Below are 20,645 nucleotides of genomic sequence, written 5' to 3'. Positions count from 1 at the left end.
AGGCGCTTTTAACACGTTGCGTGAAGAAGCAATAAAGCGAGGGGGGGAGGGGGGAGGGAAGCTCTGAAGTCAGAGAAGGACAGACTGGGTCCATTTCACCTATGGCAGTGGACGTTTCCTGCCTGTAAAGTAATGGTGGTAATAATGGTAATAACTAATAATAACTAATTATAACGATAATGCGATTAGACGTTAGAATGGAGGTAAACAGAACCCGGGGCAGAGACGGCGAGTTGAGAAAGGCTCAGTAACCGGCACTACAGCAGGTGCCAACCCTCTCTGTCCGAGGGAATGAGGAAGAGGAAACTGAGGCCCGAAGCCCCCCGGGCGGCTGACCGCACCCGTCAGCGCTTCCCCGGGCGCCTACCGCGTGCCGCGGGCAGCGGCCCGGGCGGGTCAGGCTGTTCTCACCGCCGTCCCCTCCTCCCCCTCCCCCGTCCCCCGCCAGACCTCTCCCACGACCGGGGAGGAAGTGGGAGAAATGGACAGGGGAAAAAAAGTTGGCCGAGCCGACGCCTCCCCAGTCCCCACCTCCGCCCCTCCGGAGCCACGCAGACCCTTTCGGGAGCGGCCCGCAGGACCCAGGCGTCCGGGGCCGGATCGCCGGCCCGCCCAGCTGCCCGCAGTTGGATGGGGGAACTCGGAGAGCCTGGAAAACAACCGCCCAGCCCGCCCCTCGCCAACCCCTTCCCCGCTACGCCTCTGGCGCAGCGGGCGGAGGCGACTCCTTTATATAATCACGGGCGGGCAGGTTGGCTCTTTCATTTAGGAACCCCGGAGCCCAGCGGACCCGAGCCGTCACCCAAAAGCCCGCCCCCGGGTTTCTTCTGCGGTTGGGCAAACTGAGGCCCGGGGAGGGCCGGCGGCCCGCCCAGGATTCCCACCCGGTCGTCCCCCCCCCCCCACGCACACACACGCACACACACGCGCACACACACACTACCCCCAGCTGCCCGGGCAGCCGCGACCCACGCCCGCGTCCGTCCTAGCCGCGCGCCCAGCCCTCCCAGCCCCCGCTGCCATCCTGCCACGCCCCAGGCATCGGGGGCAAAGCCCGCGCTCCCCCCGCACCCGCCCTTGCGCAGAGGCTGGGGGCCTGTTTATCTGGCGGCCCCCACCCCCTCCACCCCGGGGGGCCCGCTCCCCCTGCGCCCCGGGGAGCTCTGGGGCCAGATAAGCTGGCAAACTGGCACGGCGCCGCGCAGCGGGGCGGAGAGGTCAGAGGAGGGGGGGCGCGCTGGGGGCGGGCTGGACCCCCCCCCCAACTTGACAAAACCTAATAACAGCTCGGTCTCCCCGGCGCAGCGGGCGAAGCCCCACGGGAGGGCAGAGACGTGGCAAGAGGGGACCTGCCGAGCCTGTTCTGGCCTCCCAGGCCGGGGGGGGGGGGCGGGCTGGGCGCGGGGGGGGGCCGGCGGCTGCGGCACCTTTAAGACAAGGGAGGACCCCTCTTGCCCTCGGAGAAACCAGGAAGGGAGTCGCGAGCATCATACGGGGCTTTGGCTGTACTGTACAGTTACTGTAGGGGCAGTGACGCCGCCGCCGCCGCCGGAGCCAGGGAGAGACGAGGGGAGGGCGAGCGAGGCTAAGAGCGAGACGCGGACCCCGGAGGCGAGCGGCTGAGGAGCCCAATCCCAACTCCGGGCCCCGGCCCCGCGCGCCCCGGCCCAGCCCGGCCCCGGCTCGGCCCTGCGAGGTAAGTCAGCGCCCGGCGCGGTCCCCAGCACAGGGTGCAGGGCGAGGACGAACTGGGGGCTCTGCGCCCACCCCTGCCCTCTCGGGAAGGGGAGATCCGGGGAGCCAGGGACGTTCCGCAAGTTTCAGAGGAGGGGGTGGTTTGCAGCTGCCGGGAGGCTGGAGGCGCCCTGGATCCCGAGCCCGGGGAGGGGGCACCGCCCGGGAGGTGGAATTGGGGGCGAAGTGCATGGGCTTGTGAGCCAACTGCCTGCCCCCCACCCCCCGGGTGCATGGCTTTCCGGGGCTCCCAGGCGCGCGGAGAGCGGGGGAGGGGAAGCGGGGCTGCATTGAGGGTGGGGGAACCGGCGTGGGGAGAAGGGGGGCGCGTCGCGTGCTAAGTTTGCTGCTGGGTACTGGGGCGCTCATCCCCCGTCCGGGGGGCTGGTTCGGTGCTGCGTGTATACGTTGGAGTTGGCCCGGATTGAGCTCCATGGGATATGGGGGGGAGGGGGCCGAAAAACAGGGAGGGGGGCTTTGCAAAGGAGGGGGAAGGGGTGGGGTGTCCGGGTGGGCGGGAGTGGCCGCGGGGTCCTCTGGGCATCGTAGTCTTCCTGCCGCTCGCTGCAGGCAGGTGGTAGGCTGCTCGGACTACAAGTCCCAGGGTGCACCCCGCCGGCGGCCCGCGGCGGCCCGCGGGTAGGGGCGGTGCGGAGGAGGGGCGGTGAGCGGCGGGCCGGCGAGCCAATGGGTGCGGGCCGATCGCGCGGTGCGGAGCGAGGGCGGGCCCAAAGGCTCGGGGGCGGGGCCTGAAGCCAGGCTCCCCTCGCCGGGGGCCGGTGGCGGTCCCCGGCTTCCGGCTGCGCGGCCCGCGGGCCGGCCCCCTTCCCGCCCCGGGGCCCCTCCCTGCCTGGTTGTGTAACCGTCCCCAGCCCCCCTCTTCTCGCCCCCCTGCCCCGGTAGGGGGGGGTGTCACCCACCCGGCGTTCCCCGGGGAGGGCAGCGGCCGGAGCGGCCGCGCCACTCAGGCGAGGCCCGGGATGTGCGGCCTAGTGCAGGCCGGGCCCGGGCGTGGGGAAGGCGGGCGGGCGGACCCAGATCCGGGGTAATTTGCATCGCCCTCCCCCCAGTCCGGGTGGGGATTGGCCGCCGGCGGCGGGGGGTGGCGCGGAGCCAGGCTCACTGCCGTCTCCCGGCCCCTCGGAGGAAATCTGCCCTGCCGCCGCCACTGCCGCCGCCGGGGCCGGGCCCCCTCGCCGCTGACCCGGGAAGGAGGTAGGAGCCCCCCCGGTCGGGCGGTGCGGCTGGGGCCCGCAGGCCGGGGCGGGGGCCGCGGGTTGCGGCCGGCGCGGGGGAGGGGGCCGCTTCCTGCCCCTGCCTGGGCCTGACTCATCCCTGGGTGGGGGGACCGGCCTGGCCCCTCGCCCTGCCCTCGCGGCCGCCCGGCCCCGGCCGGGGGAGAGGGGACAGAGAACACGCCTCTCCACCGCCCGCGCCCCCAAGGCGCGTGACCCTGTCTCCTCTGGCCCAGACCCCCCTCCTTTCACTTGACGCCACCACCACGTGCGAACCCTGAGCCCGGGCAGAGGACCTGGTGGGATCTGGCTCCCTCCCTTACTCTACTTCCCTCCCCAGCCCAGGAACCGGCCCCCTCCCCCAGCGCGGGGCCGGGGAACCAGGCAGGGGCCTGTGCCAAGCGCTGGGACTGAGTGCCCCCCCTTCGGGCTCAGGCCTTTGCGGGGAGACGCTGCCCGCGCTGGCTGGGGAACCTGGTGGACCGCAGCAAGACACTACTGTTCATCCAGGCCGGGGCACCCAGTGGGCGCCCACTAAATGTTTGGGGAATGCAGCCAGCAGTTGGCAGATGGGCAGGAGGGAGGTAGACAACTCCTCTCTCCCCCCACCCAGGTGGCGGAAGTAAGAGAGGTGTTGGTGCCCCTTCCCCAGTCGTGCCCACCTGGCTCACCCATGGGTGGCAGGCCTGGTGTGCTTCCCCTCTCTCTGCCAGCTGCCTTCAGGAGCAGGGTTGGCCTGAGAGGGAGAGGGCGTCTAGAATTCCATGTCAACCTCCCCCCCACACACACACCCAGCACGGCCAGGGCGTAACCCTGAGTGTGCCGCTCCCACACTGGGGGGGCCCTCCCCCTCCCCAGGACCAGCTAATCACTTCCTATTGGCAGAGCTGGTCTTGGGAGAGGTCTGGGGAGTCCAAGCTGGGCCCTGCTGCTTAAGGCCTGGGGACATTTTCCCCCAGGACCACCCCCGGTGGGGCCCCTAGAGCATGCCAGGCACTTATCAGCTGGGCTCGGGTCTCTGTTTACTGCCAGCCATCGCTGTGGAGACAAGAGCCTGGGGGAGAAGGGGGGGCAGGAGCCAGTGACTGGAAGAGCGAAGCCCTGGGATCCGCATGCCTAATGAAGAAAGAGGAGCCATCGGGGACACTGAAATTTTAATTCGTGGGTCACTTTGGGGGGGTATTTATTATTCAGTTCTGATTGGCTGCCGGGTGGCCATTCAGCACCCTGGCATGCTGGGAGCCACACAACTCTCAGCAGAGGCCCTCTGAGAAGCTGTTGGGGTGGCTGCAGGGAGTTGATGCATCCCTTTCTCTGTGTGGGAGACTGAGACCCAGCAGAGCTCAGACTTCATCCCGTGGGGAAGGTTCCAGGGCAGTAGCAAGTCCTGTGTTTTTTTACTTCCTTTCTTTTCCTTGGGGCTCCCTGACCCACAGCTGGTTCAGGCTGGTGGCAGTCCCCATCGACATTTGAGGAAACTGAGGCCCAGAGGGGAGGCTAAACATGAGTGTGGGAACTCAGGCTTAGAGCAAACCTCATAGCGGGTACCTTGTTGGGCAGGGAAGACTGAGGCCCGGGGGAAGCAAAGAGCAGCCCAAGGTCACCCAGCCAAAGCTGGTTCGGACTCCTGTGGTCTGCCTTCTGGCTCAGGATTTGTTCAAAGTACTCCTTTCGTCCCAGCTGAGGGGCACCTGCCCACCTGTCTTCCAGAGGGCAAGGAGGTTGACAGCAGGCACCTGTTGGTCAAATGGCACCTCCCCAGGGCTTATTAAACCCTTTGCCCAAAGAGAATAGTGAGGCTCAGAGAGGGCCTGAGGTGTCCAAGGTCACACACAGCATAAACCCCAGTTCTCCTGTCTCCCTGCTTTCCCTGGCGCGCACCTTTAAAGCCTGCAAGGCCCTTTCTTGCCTCCTCCAAGCCATAGCCCTACACCTTGGCACCTTTGCCACTGGAGGCAGGCAGGGCTCTGGGTTTTATGACCCATTACACCTGAGGAGGTCACCTCACAAGAGCCAGGACTCGGGGCCAGCCCCTCTGAAGCAGAGCCAGCCCTAGGAGGGGAGCTGCTGGGGTTGCCAATGCCAGCACACTTGCTCTATGACCTTGGACATGCCCCTTGGCCTCTTAAGCCCGAGTGCCTCCCCCCCCCCGCCATAACATGGAATTGTTGTAGGGTCCCCCCAGGTGGTACCTGTAGACCTACCTGTTTTCTCTTTTCCTCTCATGGAAGAAGCACCTGGGTCAGCTCGGCACAGCAGGGATACTGCTGGAGTGTGTGCCTGAGACACTCGGCACTCCCCCACCTGTCACCTTGTGTTCCAGGCACCTGAGAGACCATAAGCTGCCCTGCAATAGCCCTGGTCAGTGGGGACCAGAGGAACAGGCTTGGGTGGGGGCCAGTGTGGTTCAATCCCAGCCTGGCCCTTGGCTCCACCTGTGGTCCAGAGGAGGTCACTTCCCCTCTGCCACCATCAATTTTCCCATCAGTACAATGAGGAGGTTACCTTCAGCCCGACAGTGTCATTGTGAGGACGTATTCTGATTCCTCAGGAATGTTTGTTGAGTGACTGCTGTGCAATGTCAGGGCCTGGGGGGGGGTCCTTCCTGCATGCCTGTGCTTATGCCCCTTGGGGTCAGGGCCCCTTCTGTGAGTTCACAGATGTTGGCTAGAGTCCAGCCCTACCCCAGGTGCCCTGTGTGACCTCTGGCAAGCCTCTCCCTTTTCTGGGCTATCATAAGGCAGCTCTGAGGGGGTGTGAGAATAAGCTGTCCCGCAGCCCCAAGGCCCCCAGGGTGGGGGATTTAGTCATCAGCTGGTACCTGGGGGCAGTGTGTGGGGGAAGAGGGAAGGAACCCTAGGAAGACTAGTTAGGCAGGACGGAGCCAGGTGGCCTGTGTTCAAACCCATCTCTGCTGTGTACCTGGGCTAGTCGCTTTTCTCTCTCTCAGCCTCCGTTTCCTGACCTGTAAAGTGGGGCAGTGACCCTGCCTCCCAGAGCTGTAAGAATGGATGTTGAGATGATTGAGATCAGATTTCCACTGCCCTTAGGGCCCGAGGCCTGAGCTTGGAGCACCAAAGTGCAGGTGCCACCTGGAGAATCTGGCACTTCTGAGGAGCATGGCCAAAGGACCAGCCCCTCCATCTGTCCTCTCAGCAGGCTGTGGACAGCCACTTGGTAGAAGCGTCCCCACCCACACCTTTCTGGTTTAACTGGAAAACAAGGCCCTGTCCCACCTCCCATCAGGATGTTTGATGGGAGGGAACTGGCTGGATTTATGGCCACAGGACACTGGAACTTCAACAGACCAAGCACCCTTTTGGGGCTTCCATGCAGAGCCCTTCACCTGCTCTGGCTGGGGGTAGCGGTTGTTCCCGTGCTCCAGGTGACAAGCAGGCCTTGGGGGATGGAGGGGGAGAGGTCTGGAGGCAGACAGGAGCAGGGCTTCTAGAGGTTGCCCAGGCCTCTCATGGGCATCTTGGATAAGCAGGTAAAGCCTGAGCAAGGGCAGGGTAGACAGTGATGGGATTCTTTGAAGCCTGGCTTTGCTTATTTCAGTGACGGGAAGCTCATTCCTTCCACTTCACCCTGAATGGCTAGAACTCAGTCTTGGTTTCAGAGTTCTACTTCCTGGCCCATGACAGCTCTCAAAGCGTGGGAACAGGGTGAGCCTAAGCCCCACCCATGAGTTGGGGGTCAGATGGGATCCCCATGACCTCATACCCCCACCCTTACCACCCCCCACCCCCCCACACACACACTTCCCACTGGGCCTGCAGCCTTCCTGCCTCTGGCCCTTTAAGGCTGGGGCAGGAAGCCCCTCCCCATTTAGGGCAATAAATGGACACATAAAATGGCCGAGGGCCTGTTTGCTCGTGTCTGGCCAGAGGGAGGCCTGTGAGGGCAGAGGGGCAGGGGGCAGGCTGGCAGGGGGCAGGCAGCAGCCACTCTGGGCCTTTTGTGGCCCCCCCCCCAAACTGGACACTGAATTCCTGTCTCATTAAACCCCCAGCCAGGGACTGGGCCAGGCGGGGATTGGCACCAAGTCAGGGTAGGGTAACCCGCCGGGACCAACCTTGCAACACAGGCTATGTGCCTGGGAAGGGGCGGGGGCGGCTGGGCGTGGGCCTGGCAGCTGAACCTGGGCACTAGGCTTGCTGTGTGACCTTGGACCAGCCGCCCACCCTCTCTGGGCCTGGTTTTGCTCCCCTGGCTTCTTTCTCGGGCACCACAACCCACTTCTTTGGCACAGAGTCGGTGGTGAGGTAGCTGGAATAACATTCAGAAATGAAGTTCAAAAAGCCCCTCATCCACAAGGAGGGAGGTGAACAGCCTCTTTGGGGGCACGCTGGCACACAGTAGGTTCCCAGGCAATGTTTGCTGAATGGATGAAAGTGGGACTCTGGACCTAGAGCACCCGCAGCCCTCTTGCCACTGTCATGACCCCTGAGGAAACTAAGCATAGAGGGGTGCTGCCTCTTTCCCAAGGTCACTCAGCTTGGAAGTGGAGGAGTTGGGGTTTGGATCCGGGCTGCCACGCCTGGCACATAGTAGGTGTTTAATGTCTCTTTGGTTTCGTTTTGTATTCTCTGGGTGGAGGAGTGCAGGGCCCTTGACCCCCTCTTGAAGCTGCTCCTGTCCCTGACACTCCTCCAGGAAGGCCTTGGGTGGCAATTACCTGCCTACTCCGTTGCTGGCCACCCCTTTTTTCCTGAGGAGTGTGGGTGGGAGGAGGAGGCCCAGCCCCAACCCTCACCTTGTGCCTGACCTTGGAAAGCCTCCTGTTAATGCAGTCTCTCCTTCCCTGAGTCCCTTCTCCTAAGCACCCACCTCCAGGCCTTTGCCCCTGCTGTTCCCCATGTCCAGGACACCCTTCCTACGATCTTGGGGTCCTTCCTGGGTGACACCTGCTGCTCTTGGGACTAGTTCAGGGCATTCTTGACCTCACTCCTGTGTCCCTGCTGTTGAGTGGCAGCAGTTCAGGCCAGCTCAGGTCAGAGAGTCTGAGTCCCCACCTGGCTGCTAGTCTTGTAATCTCTCCGAGCCTCTCCTCTGCAAAGCCCAGTGTTTTGTAGTGGAGGGGATAAAATGAAGGTGCCTGGTTAGTTTCTGAAAGACCCCCCAAGAGGGCTGAAAGCCAGCCAGGGCCCTGCCTCCTTGGAAAGAAGCTTCAACAGGTGATCCTAGGTTAGATGGGAGATGGGACCAGCACCATCCCCTGGTCCTGGGTGTGTCAGCTAGCTGGGTGGGTGGGGCTGGGTGTGGGCTCTCTCCAGCCCATAGCTGTCTTTGGTTCATCTGGTTGAATGCTGTGCCCCTACTGTGCGCCACCCAAGGGAGGTCCCAGCATAGGGGAGTAGGAGTGGCTCAGGGGGGTGGAGTGCATCCCACCTCCAGCCCAGGAGGAGCCTGCTGAGGCCTGCCCCTCAGCTGGGGTCAGTGGGAGCCCCGGAAATCCCAGGAGGGCAAGCTATCTCGGGGGTGGAGTTGTGATGAAAGACAACCCAGGTGGGTGTGGGCCTGAGCTGTGGGGACTAGCATTGGCTGTTGTGGGGGAGGGACTTTCCTGGAGGAGAGAAGTTTTGTTGGATTGTCACTACCAAGGAAACCCCCACTTCTGGAGTACCTACTAGGTGTCAGGTGCCAGTTGGGCCTCTGAGGTCAAAGGGAGCCAGACGATCTCCTTTTGAGAAGATCCCAGGACACACAGTGGGTGTTTTTCTTCCAAGCCCCACCTGACCCACCAAGAGGGCTCATCTGTCCTCCTTTTCCCATCTAACTGGCTCTTCTGCCTCTTTCTTAGAGGGAGAGCCGTGAGAGGCCCAGATGGGGGCAGTGGCCCTGGGCATGGCAGGCAGGTGAGATGTGTTCCTGGAGAGAGGGTATAGGTCAGGTGTCTGCAGAGCCAGGGCAAGGAAAGAGATAATGGCTTGTTGGGTGGGTTGGGGGCCAGCCTCTCACCTCTGTCAGGTCCTGGACCCCAGAACCTATGGATCAGCCTTGCTGGGCACCCTTGGGCAGGATTCTATAAGTCTCAGGGCCTTGGTTTTCTCATCTGTAAAATGGGAGGTCATGCTACTCTCTCATGGGGACTTTCCTTGATTAGCACTTCCCCAGGCCCTGCCCTTTGAGGGGAAGGTCTCTGATTATTATCTGGGGAAATAGAGGCTCCATCTAAGAGAGGATAGGGACATGGATACTCTAGGCCCTTTGTACATGGCCCACTTCACCCAGCCAGTGGAGACCAGTGCCTCAGGTCAGGTTCAAGGCCCAAGCTTGCGTCTTTCCAGCTGGTGGCTTCTGGCAAAGTGGGAGCCTGGGCATCTTAATACTTAAAGTAGGGCTATGCCAGCCCCCTGGCCTGGTGCGCTCAGTGCTCGTGGGAGGGTGGGGGTGGAGTGGGGGGTGGGTGAGTCACCTGAACTATTTCAGGTCCTGACCTTGAGGCCCCTGGAGACACCTCAAGGTCCAAGGGAACCCTAGGGGCACCTGGGGCAGTGGCAAGCAGGGCCAGGCTAGCTATCTTGGGGTATTGGTGGCCTGGATGTGGAGGAAGATAAGGAGGGTTCAAAGCCTGTCTGATCCCACTTACTCTCTGGAGCCTAGGGGCTAGACGACAGATGGTAGAAACCACTACAGGGGGCTCCACCTGAGGCTCCTCGGATGGCTGATCCTCAGATGGGGTCGACCTCCATCCTCCTGCTCCCAGCAGCCTAACCTGAGCCAACACCCTCCCCCTCAGCCCCCTCACCACCCAGGGCTGGCAGAACAGAGGGGCCAGTGGAGCAGCTGGTGTGGTCTGCAAGAAAGAGGGTGGGCCTTGGAGAGAGACGGCCTGGGAAGTGTAGTGCCTGCCTGAGTCCAGCACAAAGGCCTCTGTGTCAGCCCTGAGGCCCGGACCCCAGTCCCAGGGCAGCCCTGGGTTGGGACAGTCCCATCCTGGCCTTGTGCTCTGCCAAACTAACCCTGGGCTCCCTTGCCCAGCTGGCTACCTGAATCCCACTCAGGGCACTGCAAGAGGGATCTGGGTTAGAGCTGGGCTGGACCACTTGGCTGGGAGGCTGGGGTTCCCAGGGTCCTTAGGAGGCTGAGGAAGGCCCAGCTCAGCCCACTCCCTACCATCCAGGAGCTCTGGCCCAAGAGCCGGCTGGCTGGGTCTGGAGGAATGTGGATTGTGTTGGGTCACTTGGGACAGCCGGGGGCTCCCTGGAGAGGGTGGAAGGGTGGGGACAGGAGCCAGAGAGTTGCACAAGCACCCGAGTGGGTGGATGAGTCATAGCCCAGGGGAAGGTGGAAAAAAGGAGCAGTGGGGAGGGGGTGGGACAGACAGAGTTCTCTCAATGGCCTGACTCTTCCAAAGGCCTCTGCCCATTTGACAGATGGGAAGATAGAGGCCCAGAAAGTGGCAGAGCCTTGTCCTGGCTGTAGAGTGCAGACGAGGCTGAAAGCTGGAGAGTCTGGGCAGGCAGGAGGCCCCAGCCCCTGGCTCCTCCTTGGCAGGATTGGCTGTGGTGGCAGGGAAAAGGAGTGTCAGTCCCCCATCACTCACTGCCAGGGCTGAGCTGAGTCGTGGGGGCTCTAATGGGGTAGAAAGGGGTTTGTCCTTCAGAATCACTGCCACACCACATCAGGGCAAACCCATGGCCCCAATGACCCCAGCTAGGCCTTGGCCTCACCTCTTCCTACTGACTCAGAGGTTCCCCAAGAGAACTAGACTTCACCATGAGGCAGTTGAGGGTCGGAGTGGCTGAGGGGACTTCGTGAGGTTGCACAACCATGCCCGTTGAATATTGATTGGGGCACAGCTATGGGGCCTTGGGCACATGGCCTCCTCTCCCTGAGCCCTGTCTTCTCACTTCTGCAGTAGAGATGGTGCTGCCTGTGGAACTGCAAGGGGCTCAAGCATGACAGCACACAGTAGGAGCCTTGTGAAAATCACCACAGTAGCCTCCTAGAGAGGGTATGGGTAGAAGCCTGCACTCAGATTCATTAGGAAACAGCTTGTATCGGGGCATTTATTGATCATCTGTATGCTCCTGCATCACCTCAAATTGCCCTTTGGCATGCCTGTGAGCCCTCTAATAAGGGGCAGATGGCAATCTTCATCTCTCAAGCACCCAGTGTGAGTTTTGCTAGCATAATCTCATGTTCTTCAATCTAATGCAGAACTAGACATGGACTGCTGTAGTGCACATCTGAGGAAACTGAAGCTGGGTGGGCAGGGTGGGGCACTACCCTGAGGGTCTCCAGCCCTGGTGGGTACCCCCCAGCCATACCCATGACCACTCCTTCCTCTCTGATGCTGCAGGTCTCGGCGCGGAAGATGGCTGGCGGCGTGGACGGCCCCATTGGGATTCCGTTCCCCGACCACAGCAGTGACATTCTGAGTGGGCTCAACGAGCAGCGGACGCAAGGCCTGCTGTGCGATGTGGTGATCCTGGTGGAGGGCCGAGAGTTTCCCACGCACCGCTCAGTGCTGGCGGCTTGCAGCCAGTACTTTAAGAAGCTGTTCACGTCGGGTGCTGTGGTAGACCAGCAGAACGTGTACGAGATTGACTTCGTCAGTGCCGAGGCGCTCACGGCTCTCATGGACTTTGCCTATACGGCCACGCTGACTGTCAGCACAGCCAATGTGGGTGACATCCTCAGTGCTGCCCGCCTGTTGGAGATCCCCGCTGTGAGCCATGTCTGCGCCGACCTCCTGGACAGGCAGATCCTGGCAGCCGATGTGGGCACTGATGCCGGGCAGCCGGACCTGGTAGATCAAATTGATCAGCGAAACCTCCTCCGTGCCAAGGAGTACCTCGAGTTCTTCCAGAGTAACCCCATGAACAGCCTGCCCCCTGCAGCCGCTGCTGCAGCTGCTGCCGCTGCCAGCTTTCCATGGTCAGCCTTTGGCGCATCTGATGACGACCTGGATGCCACCAAGGAGGCCGTGGCTGCTGCTGTGGCTGCTGTGGCCGCAGGTGACTGCAATGGCTTGGACTTCTATGGGCCTGGCCCCCCTGCTGAGCGGCCCCCAGCTGGGGATGGGGACGAGGGTGACAGCAACCCAGGTCTGTGGCCAGAGCGGGACGAGGACACTCCTGCTGGGGGCCTCTTTCCAACCCCCGTGGCCCCATCAGCTGCTGCCACACAGAACGGCCACTATGGCCGGGGTGGGGAAGAGGAGGTGGCCTCACTGTCAGAGGTAGCCCCAGAGCCAGGGGACTCTCCTGGCTTCCTGTCGGGAACAGCTGAGGGTGAGGACGGCGATGGGACCGATGCGGATGGGCTTGCGGCCAGCACGCTGCTACAACAGATGATGTCGTCGGTGGGCCGGGCGGGATCAGCGGCGGCAGGGGACAGCGACGAGGAGTCGAGGGCAGATGACAAGGGCGTTGTGGACTACTACCTGAAGTATTTCAGCAGTACCCATGACAGTGATGTCTACCCGGCTTGGTCACAGAAGGTGGAGAAGAAGATCAGGGCCAAGGCCTTCCAGAAGTGCCCCATCTGTGAGAAGGTCATCCAGGGCGCTGGCAAGCTACCACGACACATCCGGACCCATACCGGTGAGAAGCCCTATGAATGCAACATCTGCAAGGTCCGATTTACCAGGTGAGCCAGCGCTGCTATGGGAGGGGGTGGAGGGTGGTAGGTGGCTTCCTGGGTCCTTTGCCCAAACTGTAGTCACATGCAGACCCCTTCCCCTAGACACACACACACACACTCTCTCTCTCTCTCTCTCTCTCTCTCTCTCTTTCTCTCTCTTCCTCTCTCTCTGTCTTCGTGGACAAAGGCAGTGCTGCCCTGCCCTGGAATGGCGCCTTCTTCATTTTGGCGCCCCTATGTGCCCCTTCAGACCAGCCTTTACGTGGGGAGAGTGCAGGCACTAAGCCATGTGACCACATAGAATATAAAACATGCCTGGCGGTGCTGTGGGAGGCCGGAAGGAAGAGCACCAGGATTCACTCTTCTTTTTCCGAGGGATGGTTCTTTGGACTAGAGAATTTTTGCCTTGGGAGAGGTGGACAGCCCAGTAGGGAGCGGGGAGCTTGGGTTGTTTGAGTCACTTTAAATCTCCTGTGATCCTGGGAACTTGCTTTATTCAGCCTACATTTATGGGGCACCTGCTGGGCACCACGCCCTGTTCTCGGCACTGGGGATGCAGAAGTGGAGAGACAGGACAAAATCCACAATGGACGGTGCATGTGTGAGATAAAACCAAAGAATTGATAACAGTAGTTGGTGGAATGTGCTAGGGAGAAAAAGAGCAGAGAACAAAGGGAGGGGGTGGCTGTGGGTGCTGCTTTAAACTGCTGAGATCTGAAGGATGTGAGGGAAGGAGTCCTGGGGAAAGGGACAGGTAGAGGGAATAGCTGGTGCAAAGGCTCTGAGACCAGTTCAAGTTGGAGGATCATGCAGCCAGGGGAGGGCAGTTGGCACAGGAGCCACTGGGCTTGGTCCTTGGGCAGGAGTTTGAGGTCGGGCTGGGGGAAATTTGTGATTTGGTCTTAAAAGTCCAGAGGTAGCTGGCTGGGCCTTGTGGGCCAGCCTAGTGGGGGTGGGGGCTGACGTGCAGGGGCCTGGCCAGGCTGGGTGACTCAGCACCACCCCCTACCCCCACCCACCCTGGGGTTCCCCCAGCCACACCCACCTAGACTGAAGAAAGAGGGCATTGTCCCAGCTTCCCAGCTCTGCCCCATGGGGATAGGACCTGGGGGCTGACCCCTGGCCCCCTCCCCAGCAGGCCAGGAGAGGAGGGTGTGGCCTGGAGTCCAGGGCCCAGGAGTACCAGGCAGGGGGCAAAGGACAACCTCCGGGAAGGCAGGCATTGTAGTTGGTGGCTGGCCCACCCCTTTGCTAAGATTGTGGTTCTTTTAGTTTTGGGGGCTCCATCCTCCTCCAGATGGGGTATGGAGATGGCTGTGGGCCTTGCCCTTAGGGGTCTCTGTGCCGTCAAGGAACAGCTTGTTGAGGCCCCAGCAAGCTGGGGTCTGGAGAGGTGACCTGGCTGACCTGTGACCCCAACCACAGGCCTCAGGCTGTTTCATTCTGACCTGGAGTTCTCTTTGCCATCCCATTCCCAGCTCAGGGCTGATCCCATTTGCCAGTCAAGGAAACTGAAGCACAGAGAGAGGCACCAGGCCAGGCCTCTTTCCCCCATGAGCCCACCTGGCTGCTCTCTGTCCCTGACCCAGCCCCCAGCCCCCAGCCCCCACCCCTTCCTCCAGGCCCAGGAGCCCAGAGGCCCCTCTGAGTCACACTAGAGAGTTGAGTAAGCGGGGCCTGTGGCAGCCGGGGCTATAATTACCCAGGCTGGGGCTTGGGGTGACGAAACTAGAGCTGACTCCACCTCCACCCCAACTTAGTGCAGCCCCTAAGCGGCTGTGCAGCTGGGTGCAAGTCACTTCCCCTCTCTGAGCCTCAGCTGGGGAAGTCTCTGTACAGTGCTAGCACAGTCTGAGTCCCTGCTGCCCCCCCCCCCCCCCCCCCCCCCCCCCCCGTGACTTGACCCCATGCAGTGGTCTGGGCAGGGCACCTGGGAGACTTGGCAGAGCCCCAGGCAGAAGGCCTGTTATCTTTCTCCTTCTATGGATAAGCAAAGGGATTCAGAGAGGCTCAGCCTTTTGCCCAAGGCCACACAGGGTCCAAGGTCCTTTTCATACCTTGGGAGGCCTCTTTGTACCCCCTTGCCCCATTTTGCCCGGGATTATCCCTAGCCACAGCCTGCCTTTAGTCATGGTTTCAACCTCAAGGCCAGCAGGGGTCCGGGGGATTGTCCCGGGAGGGGGTCCAGCCCAGTGCCCGCTGACCCTCGCCCCATCCACAGGCAGGACAAGCTCAAGGTGCACATGAGGAAGCACACGGGCGAGAAGCCGTACCTGTGCCAGCAGTGCGGGGCGGCCTTCGCTCACAACTATGACCTGAAAAACCACATGCGCGTGCACACCGGCCTGCGGCCCTACCAGTGTGACAGCTGTTGCAAGACCTTCGTCCGCTCCGACCACCTGCACAGACACCTCAAGAAGGACGGCTGTAACGGCGTCCCTTCGCGCCGCGGCCGCAAGCCCCGCGTCCGCGGCGGGGGGCTCGGGGGACCCGACCCCGGCCCCGGGGCCCCCGCGCCGCCCAGCGCCTCTGCGCCCCCCGGCTCCCCCGAGGCGCGGCGCAACGGGCAGGAGAAGCACTTTAAGGACGAGGAGGAGGAGGAGGACGAGGCCAGCGACGGCCCGCGCCGGGGGAACGCGGCGGGCGCGGGAGGGGGCGGGGCCGCGAGCCCCGACGGCAGCTTCGCGGCGGGACTCGCCTGAGAACCAAAAAGAGAAAACAGAAACCCGAGAGAGAGAGAAAATCACCCCCACCCCCAAAAACACAAAAAAAAGAAAATCTATCTATATACAGATATCTATATCGATATATATATATATATACAGATATATATATATGAAGCATCACAAAATCTAGGATAGTGCTTTTCTCAGATTTTTCTCTTTCCTGATGTTCTCTCCCTCCATGGGATTCTTGCCCTCCAACCCCAATTCCCCTTCCCCCCTGCCCCATCGATGGGTTTCGGGGCTTGGTTTGGGGTTTGTGGGACACGGGTTCTGAGTCACGCACCCCCCCACACTGGGCACCCCCAGCATGGGGTCTGGGGTCCCATTTGAGACCTGGGCAGGGTCCCAGGTCCCAGGCAGGGATGAGGGCTGCTGTGTGTGGGTGGGGGGCAGGACTGGGGTGGGCTTTAGTTTTTCTCCCCTTGCTGGTTTCTATGCGTCTTTTAGACAAGACCTTAAATGATTTCTGTCTGCTGTGAGCGGACGTTAAAATGGTCCCTGTCCCCACCCCAGCCTTCCTTCCTCAGGGCACTTATTAAGTGGGGGTCTTCCCCCTTGATCTCCCCAATGGCCTCCTTGCCTCCTGTCCTTGTCTGTGGTCCCCTGTATCTCCTGGCCCCTGCAACACAAAGCTATTTATTTCCAGGTGTGGAGAAAGGGGAGAAGACGGGAAGAGGGGGCACCAGGGTGGCTCCCAGGGGCTCCTGCCGCCTTCCTTCACGGCACTTACAACCCGGTGGGGCACCTAGGGGCCACCTCTCAGAGCGCCCCCACCACCCCCGTCATCTGTGTCCCCAGACCCAGGTCACCCAGACTCCCATTTAAAGTTTGGAGATTCAAAACCTGTCTTCACTCCCTCCCTACCTCTCCCCTTAGCCCTCTCCCAATTTTTTAAAGCACTTTTTAGATTGTTTTTCCCTAGTTCCTCCTTAAAAACAAAATTTATATATAGAGAGATATATATATAAAATATACTTTTCCTCAGAGGAGCAGGCAACAGTGTGGGGTGAGACAGCAAAGGGCAGAGGGAACCCAGGGTCTAACGGTGGCAGGGAAGAGGGGAGAGAAGAGTCCAGAAGTTCCAATGTCACAAAAGCAATAAAAAGATTTTACAAAACGAAAGGAAAAAAAAAAAGACAACCAACCACAAATAGAAGTCTTGGCACTTTGTAACAGAACGGGTACTATACTTTATCTTAATTTAAAAACATGTTTACAAGTTGCAACCAACTTCTATGAAAAGTTGAAAAGACAAAAAAAAAAAAAAAAAAATAGAGAGCAAGAGAGAGAGCAAAAGGAAATTCCTAAAAGCTGATTTATTTTTGTACAAAATAATAAAAACAACAACCCACCACCAGATGTAGAATCCACTTCTGTTCCCCGAGGTGAGAAGGGGGTCAGGAAGGCCATGGGTGAGGGCAAGGTCTTAGTGAATCTGTGCTTTACCGTGGGGGTTTGCCTGGCAGTCAGGACTGGGGTTTTTATGTTTCTGCCATGTCCCCCACTCACTCCCATCCTGTCCCTTTTTTGGTTCTGATTTAGAGATGTCTCATTACCCACTAGCCATATAATGGCCACCCATGCCCATGGGGACCCTCCTTACTGACTCCCTAGCTCAGGGATGGGCCCAAGAGAGGGCTGGCCTTTCAACCAGCCAGAGCAATCCAGTTCCCCCCAACCTGTCCCCCATCCTCCCTGTTCCTCCGCCCTCACCGCTTCCTGGCTTTCCACCTTTCCTTATGGCCACTGAGGAGCTGCCATCTTGGATATGCCATCCCTGTTGAGGTGGGTGACAGGGGGCCCCACCTCCAGGGCCTTACATCCCCCAAAGCACCCCTCTTTTTACTCAAAGGCACTGACTGTCATCTGGGGGCTGGCACCTGCCTCCCCAGCCTCTGGCTCCCCAAAGGCCCGGTGTTGACCGAGCCACAGGCCACGGACGGGGGCCAAGGCAGGGGAAACCATGTTGCCAGAGGCCAGGGCACCTTCAAACCCCCCCCTCCCCCGTATATGCAACGCCTAGTGTGGCACCCTGCATGTAGACACATCCTACAAGGTTGAGATCCTTCCTTGTCAAAGCCCGAGGTGGGGGGTTGCCCCTGCTACCCCCTGAAGTCGCTGGCCCATCCCCTGGTACCCCTTTGCTCTGTGACAAACCCCGTCTTCTCATCTCCTTTTTCATTTTCTTTTTTTAAAGGGAAGCTTTTTAAGAAGGCAACTTTCATCGTTTCTATAGGATAGTTTTTGTCTCCTCTTGGCCTCCCCTAGCCCGCCAGCCCCCCAAATGTCTCAGGAACCCCCCTCCTGAGGGGGGTGGCAGGGGAGCCCATGGCCAGGTGGCCTTGTTCATACCCCAGCATCACAGGGCGAGCTCTTTCAGAGGACCATCTATGGAGGCCAAGCAGAGAGCTCGAGCACCCAGGCCAGGGACACCCCCCCCCCCCAGCTTCCAGAGAGGTTCCCTGAGGGGATAGCCCTCTGCCCCTACCCACACACCTCCTTGCAATAAAACCAACTGAAAAATTACAGCTGTTGTCCTGGCCAGTGGGGGTGACTGGATTTGGAGAATTGAGGCCTCTGGGACTATGGTGGGGTCATGGGCTGAACCCCGCCAAGCACACTTTTAACACAAAGCTCCTGGGAATTGCACTAAACCCCTACCCCTGGCTCTGCACCCAGCTTTCACCAGCCCTGCCCACCCACTCCGCCTTAACCCCTCTTCTGCTTCCCGCCAGTCTGTCCCGGGGGCCACAGCGTCTGCATGGGCCCAGAGCCGGGGACCCCCACCTGCCCAGCCCAGCCCCTAACTCCGCGCAATCACATACTGTATATAGATGTGGATCGATTTTATTTTTATTCTTTAAATTAAGGTTGTGATAAAGTGTTGCCAAAGATACTGCTGAATTCTCGCGTTTCAGGAAACAAATATTTGAGGGGGAGCGTGCTGACTGGTTGGAAAGGACACAGCAAAAAGTGTTTTTGTTTGGTTGTTTGGGGTTTTTTTGTGTTTTCTTTTTTTTTGGGGTGTCTTTTTAACTGCCTGGTACAAAAACAAGACAAAGTGAAATTGTTATTTCCATCATCTTGGTGAAATTGCGTGGATGTGTGTGCGCATGTGTGCGAGAGTGAGGTCTAGGCTGGGGACTTCAGGTGGAGGCTCCGGGGGGCAGCTCTAGGGCAGGAGTAGTGGGCCTGGCAGAATGGGGGGCCCTGAGCCCCCACCTGGATCGGTCTCCAGCCTGCCGAACTGGGAGAGAGAAATATCCTTGCTGCTGCTCCCTGCCTAGTCCCCCACCCCGACCCCGACCCTGCCTTTTGAGATTAAAAGAAAAAAAAGGCAAAAAAAAAAAACAAAAAAAAAACCAGTGAATGTAAAGTGCCGGACCAGGCCCAGCCTGGCATGGGTGTGGGCCTGTGCCCAGCCGGGCTCCAGCGGGCCATACCAAAGTCTGCCCCCTCGGGCGGCCCGCCCAGGAGACCCCATGCGGCCATCTCTTGTCACCCTGTGTATACAGGGCTGTCCCTCTGCTTCCTTCCGAGGGGGGTTCTCAGGTGGGAAGGGAGGGGCCCCCAGCCCCCTTCCAGGGTCTTCTGGGGAGTCTGCACTACTGAGACCCATCAGCTGTGTCGCACATGGTGGGACCGAGGCAGGGGCCAGGGCCCCCCCGAAACCAAGGCCATCCAGGCAGCCAGGATTGTAGGAGGAGGGACAGAAAGACTGAAAGGAAAAAAAAATTAAAAACCAACAAAAAAAAAAGCAAAAATCCTATTTTTTGAGAGAGAAAGATATTTATATTTGCAGTTTTATTTTAAAAAGTTATTTAAGCTGAGGAAGCAGCCTTCCTGGAATGGTGGTGTTGGCTGGTGCAGGACGGGTCAGGGCCTGGGGTCTTGGGCGCCCAGGAGTCATAACCTCAGAGTTAAGACTAGCTCGCACTAAATATATAAATTTACATGGGGGTGGGGTGGGGGGCAGGACCAGGAGATGAGGGGGCTGAGGAGACCCCCATCCCACGGCCACAGCTGCCTGGAGGCCACGGCCAGGGGTCCTGTGTCAGGTACCCCCAACCCCACCCAGGCCCAGACACGAGGTGCCTTGGACTTTGGGGGACCAGGCCTGGTGAATGGGGGGTTGGGGGGTGGCGCCCCTGGGGGCACAGAGCACAGACATTCCATAGACTGTATTTGAGAGTCTTTATAAAATGTGGGAGATTTAAAAAAATGACAAAAATGCACTTTTGGGGGGTGGGGGGAGAAGCTTTAAAAGTAATAAAAACAAAAACAAAAAGACAGAAGATGATGAAAAACCGGACATAAAAATCATTTTTCTTGTACATAAAAAAACCACTAAACGCAGCCTGTTACGACCGCTGCTGCCTCATTTGCCTGATTTTGATGTTCTTTTGTGTTTTGTTGGGGGGAGCCTGGGGAGTGGGGATGGATGGTTTAGGGGCCCCTTCCCCGTGGGTTGGGCCCTTTGTTTACAGCACTTGGGGGCCCCCAGCTTGGGTTCCAGAGAGAGGACCCTATGCTCAGCCTCACCCTTCCTGCCAGGCCTGGGAGGTGAAGTGGGGGAGGAAGGGGCCTGGACACAGTGATTGCCTCTGGGCTCCAGGGTTGGGTGGGTGTCTGGCAGTGCTAGGACCTAGGCCCCTACAGAGGAGGTGGCACCCCTAGGCGAGGGCAGGTTGCTCCAGGAAGGGGTCCGAGGGATGGTGGGGGCGGGCAGGAAGAACCTGCTGAGCTGGCTCCTAGGTCACCTCCAGCTACAAGGTTTCTGGAGGCTCTGGGTTGGGTGGCCTGCATGGGGAACCCCAAGTCTGCCAGAGGCCTCCAAGGTGCGGCCCTGCTTTGGGCCCTGACCTGATCAAGGAGCTGAGCTGGCTGCTTCGTCCATATACCCAGGGAGGAAGTCGGGCTGGGGCCCACTCACTGGAGAGAAGAATCGTGGGCTGCAGCCCCTATCTCTGGGTTGGGGTCACCAAACACGGCCATTTCCAGGGCCCTAAGGAGAGCCCTCTTCCCTCCAGGCCCCCAGTTGGACTCAGGCCAGCTGGGCCCAGAGTTGGGGTGGGTGACAGAGTGGCACAAAAGGGGCACAGATGACCATGGTCACCACCTGGGAGAAAACAAACAGGACTCCGTGAAGTGGATCTTCATAGCAGCCACAGGGAATCTATGAGGCCTGGCATGGCCTTTGGGAAATACCAAGTGGAGGACTTGGGAAGGGACTCTGGGTGTCCTTCAGTGGCAAGGTCTGTGCTCATGTGATCACATGTCAGACATGAGAATCCAGGTCTCCAGCTTGGATTGGGTGGGGGTGGGAGGCCAGTGGTACCACAGCCAGACACCAAGG

The 20,645-nt window shown here is 60.0% G+C and overlaps 1 protein-coding gene across 1 annotated transcript; it reads left to right on the top strand.

Moving 5' to 3' along the window:
* Positions 1-2,867: 2,867 nt before the first annotated feature.
* Positions 2,868-15,389, top strand: ZBTB7A (zinc finger and BTB domain containing 7A). Its single transcript, XM_087816648.1, has 3 exons — positions 2,868-2,949; positions 11,278-12,569; positions 14,785-15,389. Exons 2-3 carry the CDS (start codon positions 11,293-11,295, stop codon positions 15,263-15,265), a joined length of 1,758 nt encoding a protein of 585 aa, XP_087672774.1. The 5' UTR covers positions 2,868-2,949; positions 11,278-11,292; the 3' UTR covers positions 15,266-15,389.
* The last annotated feature ends 5,256 nt before the right edge of the window (positions 15,390-20,645 follow it).

This window comes from Miniopterus natalensis, chromosome 4, assembly GCF_054644295.1.
Source record: "Miniopterus natalensis isolate mMinNat1 chromosome 4, mMinNat1.hap1, whole genome shotgun sequence".
NCBI lineage: Eukaryota > Metazoa > Chordata > Mammalia > Chiroptera > Miniopteridae > Miniopterus > Miniopterus natalensis.
This window is presented reverse-complemented; position numbering and strand designations above follow the sequence as displayed.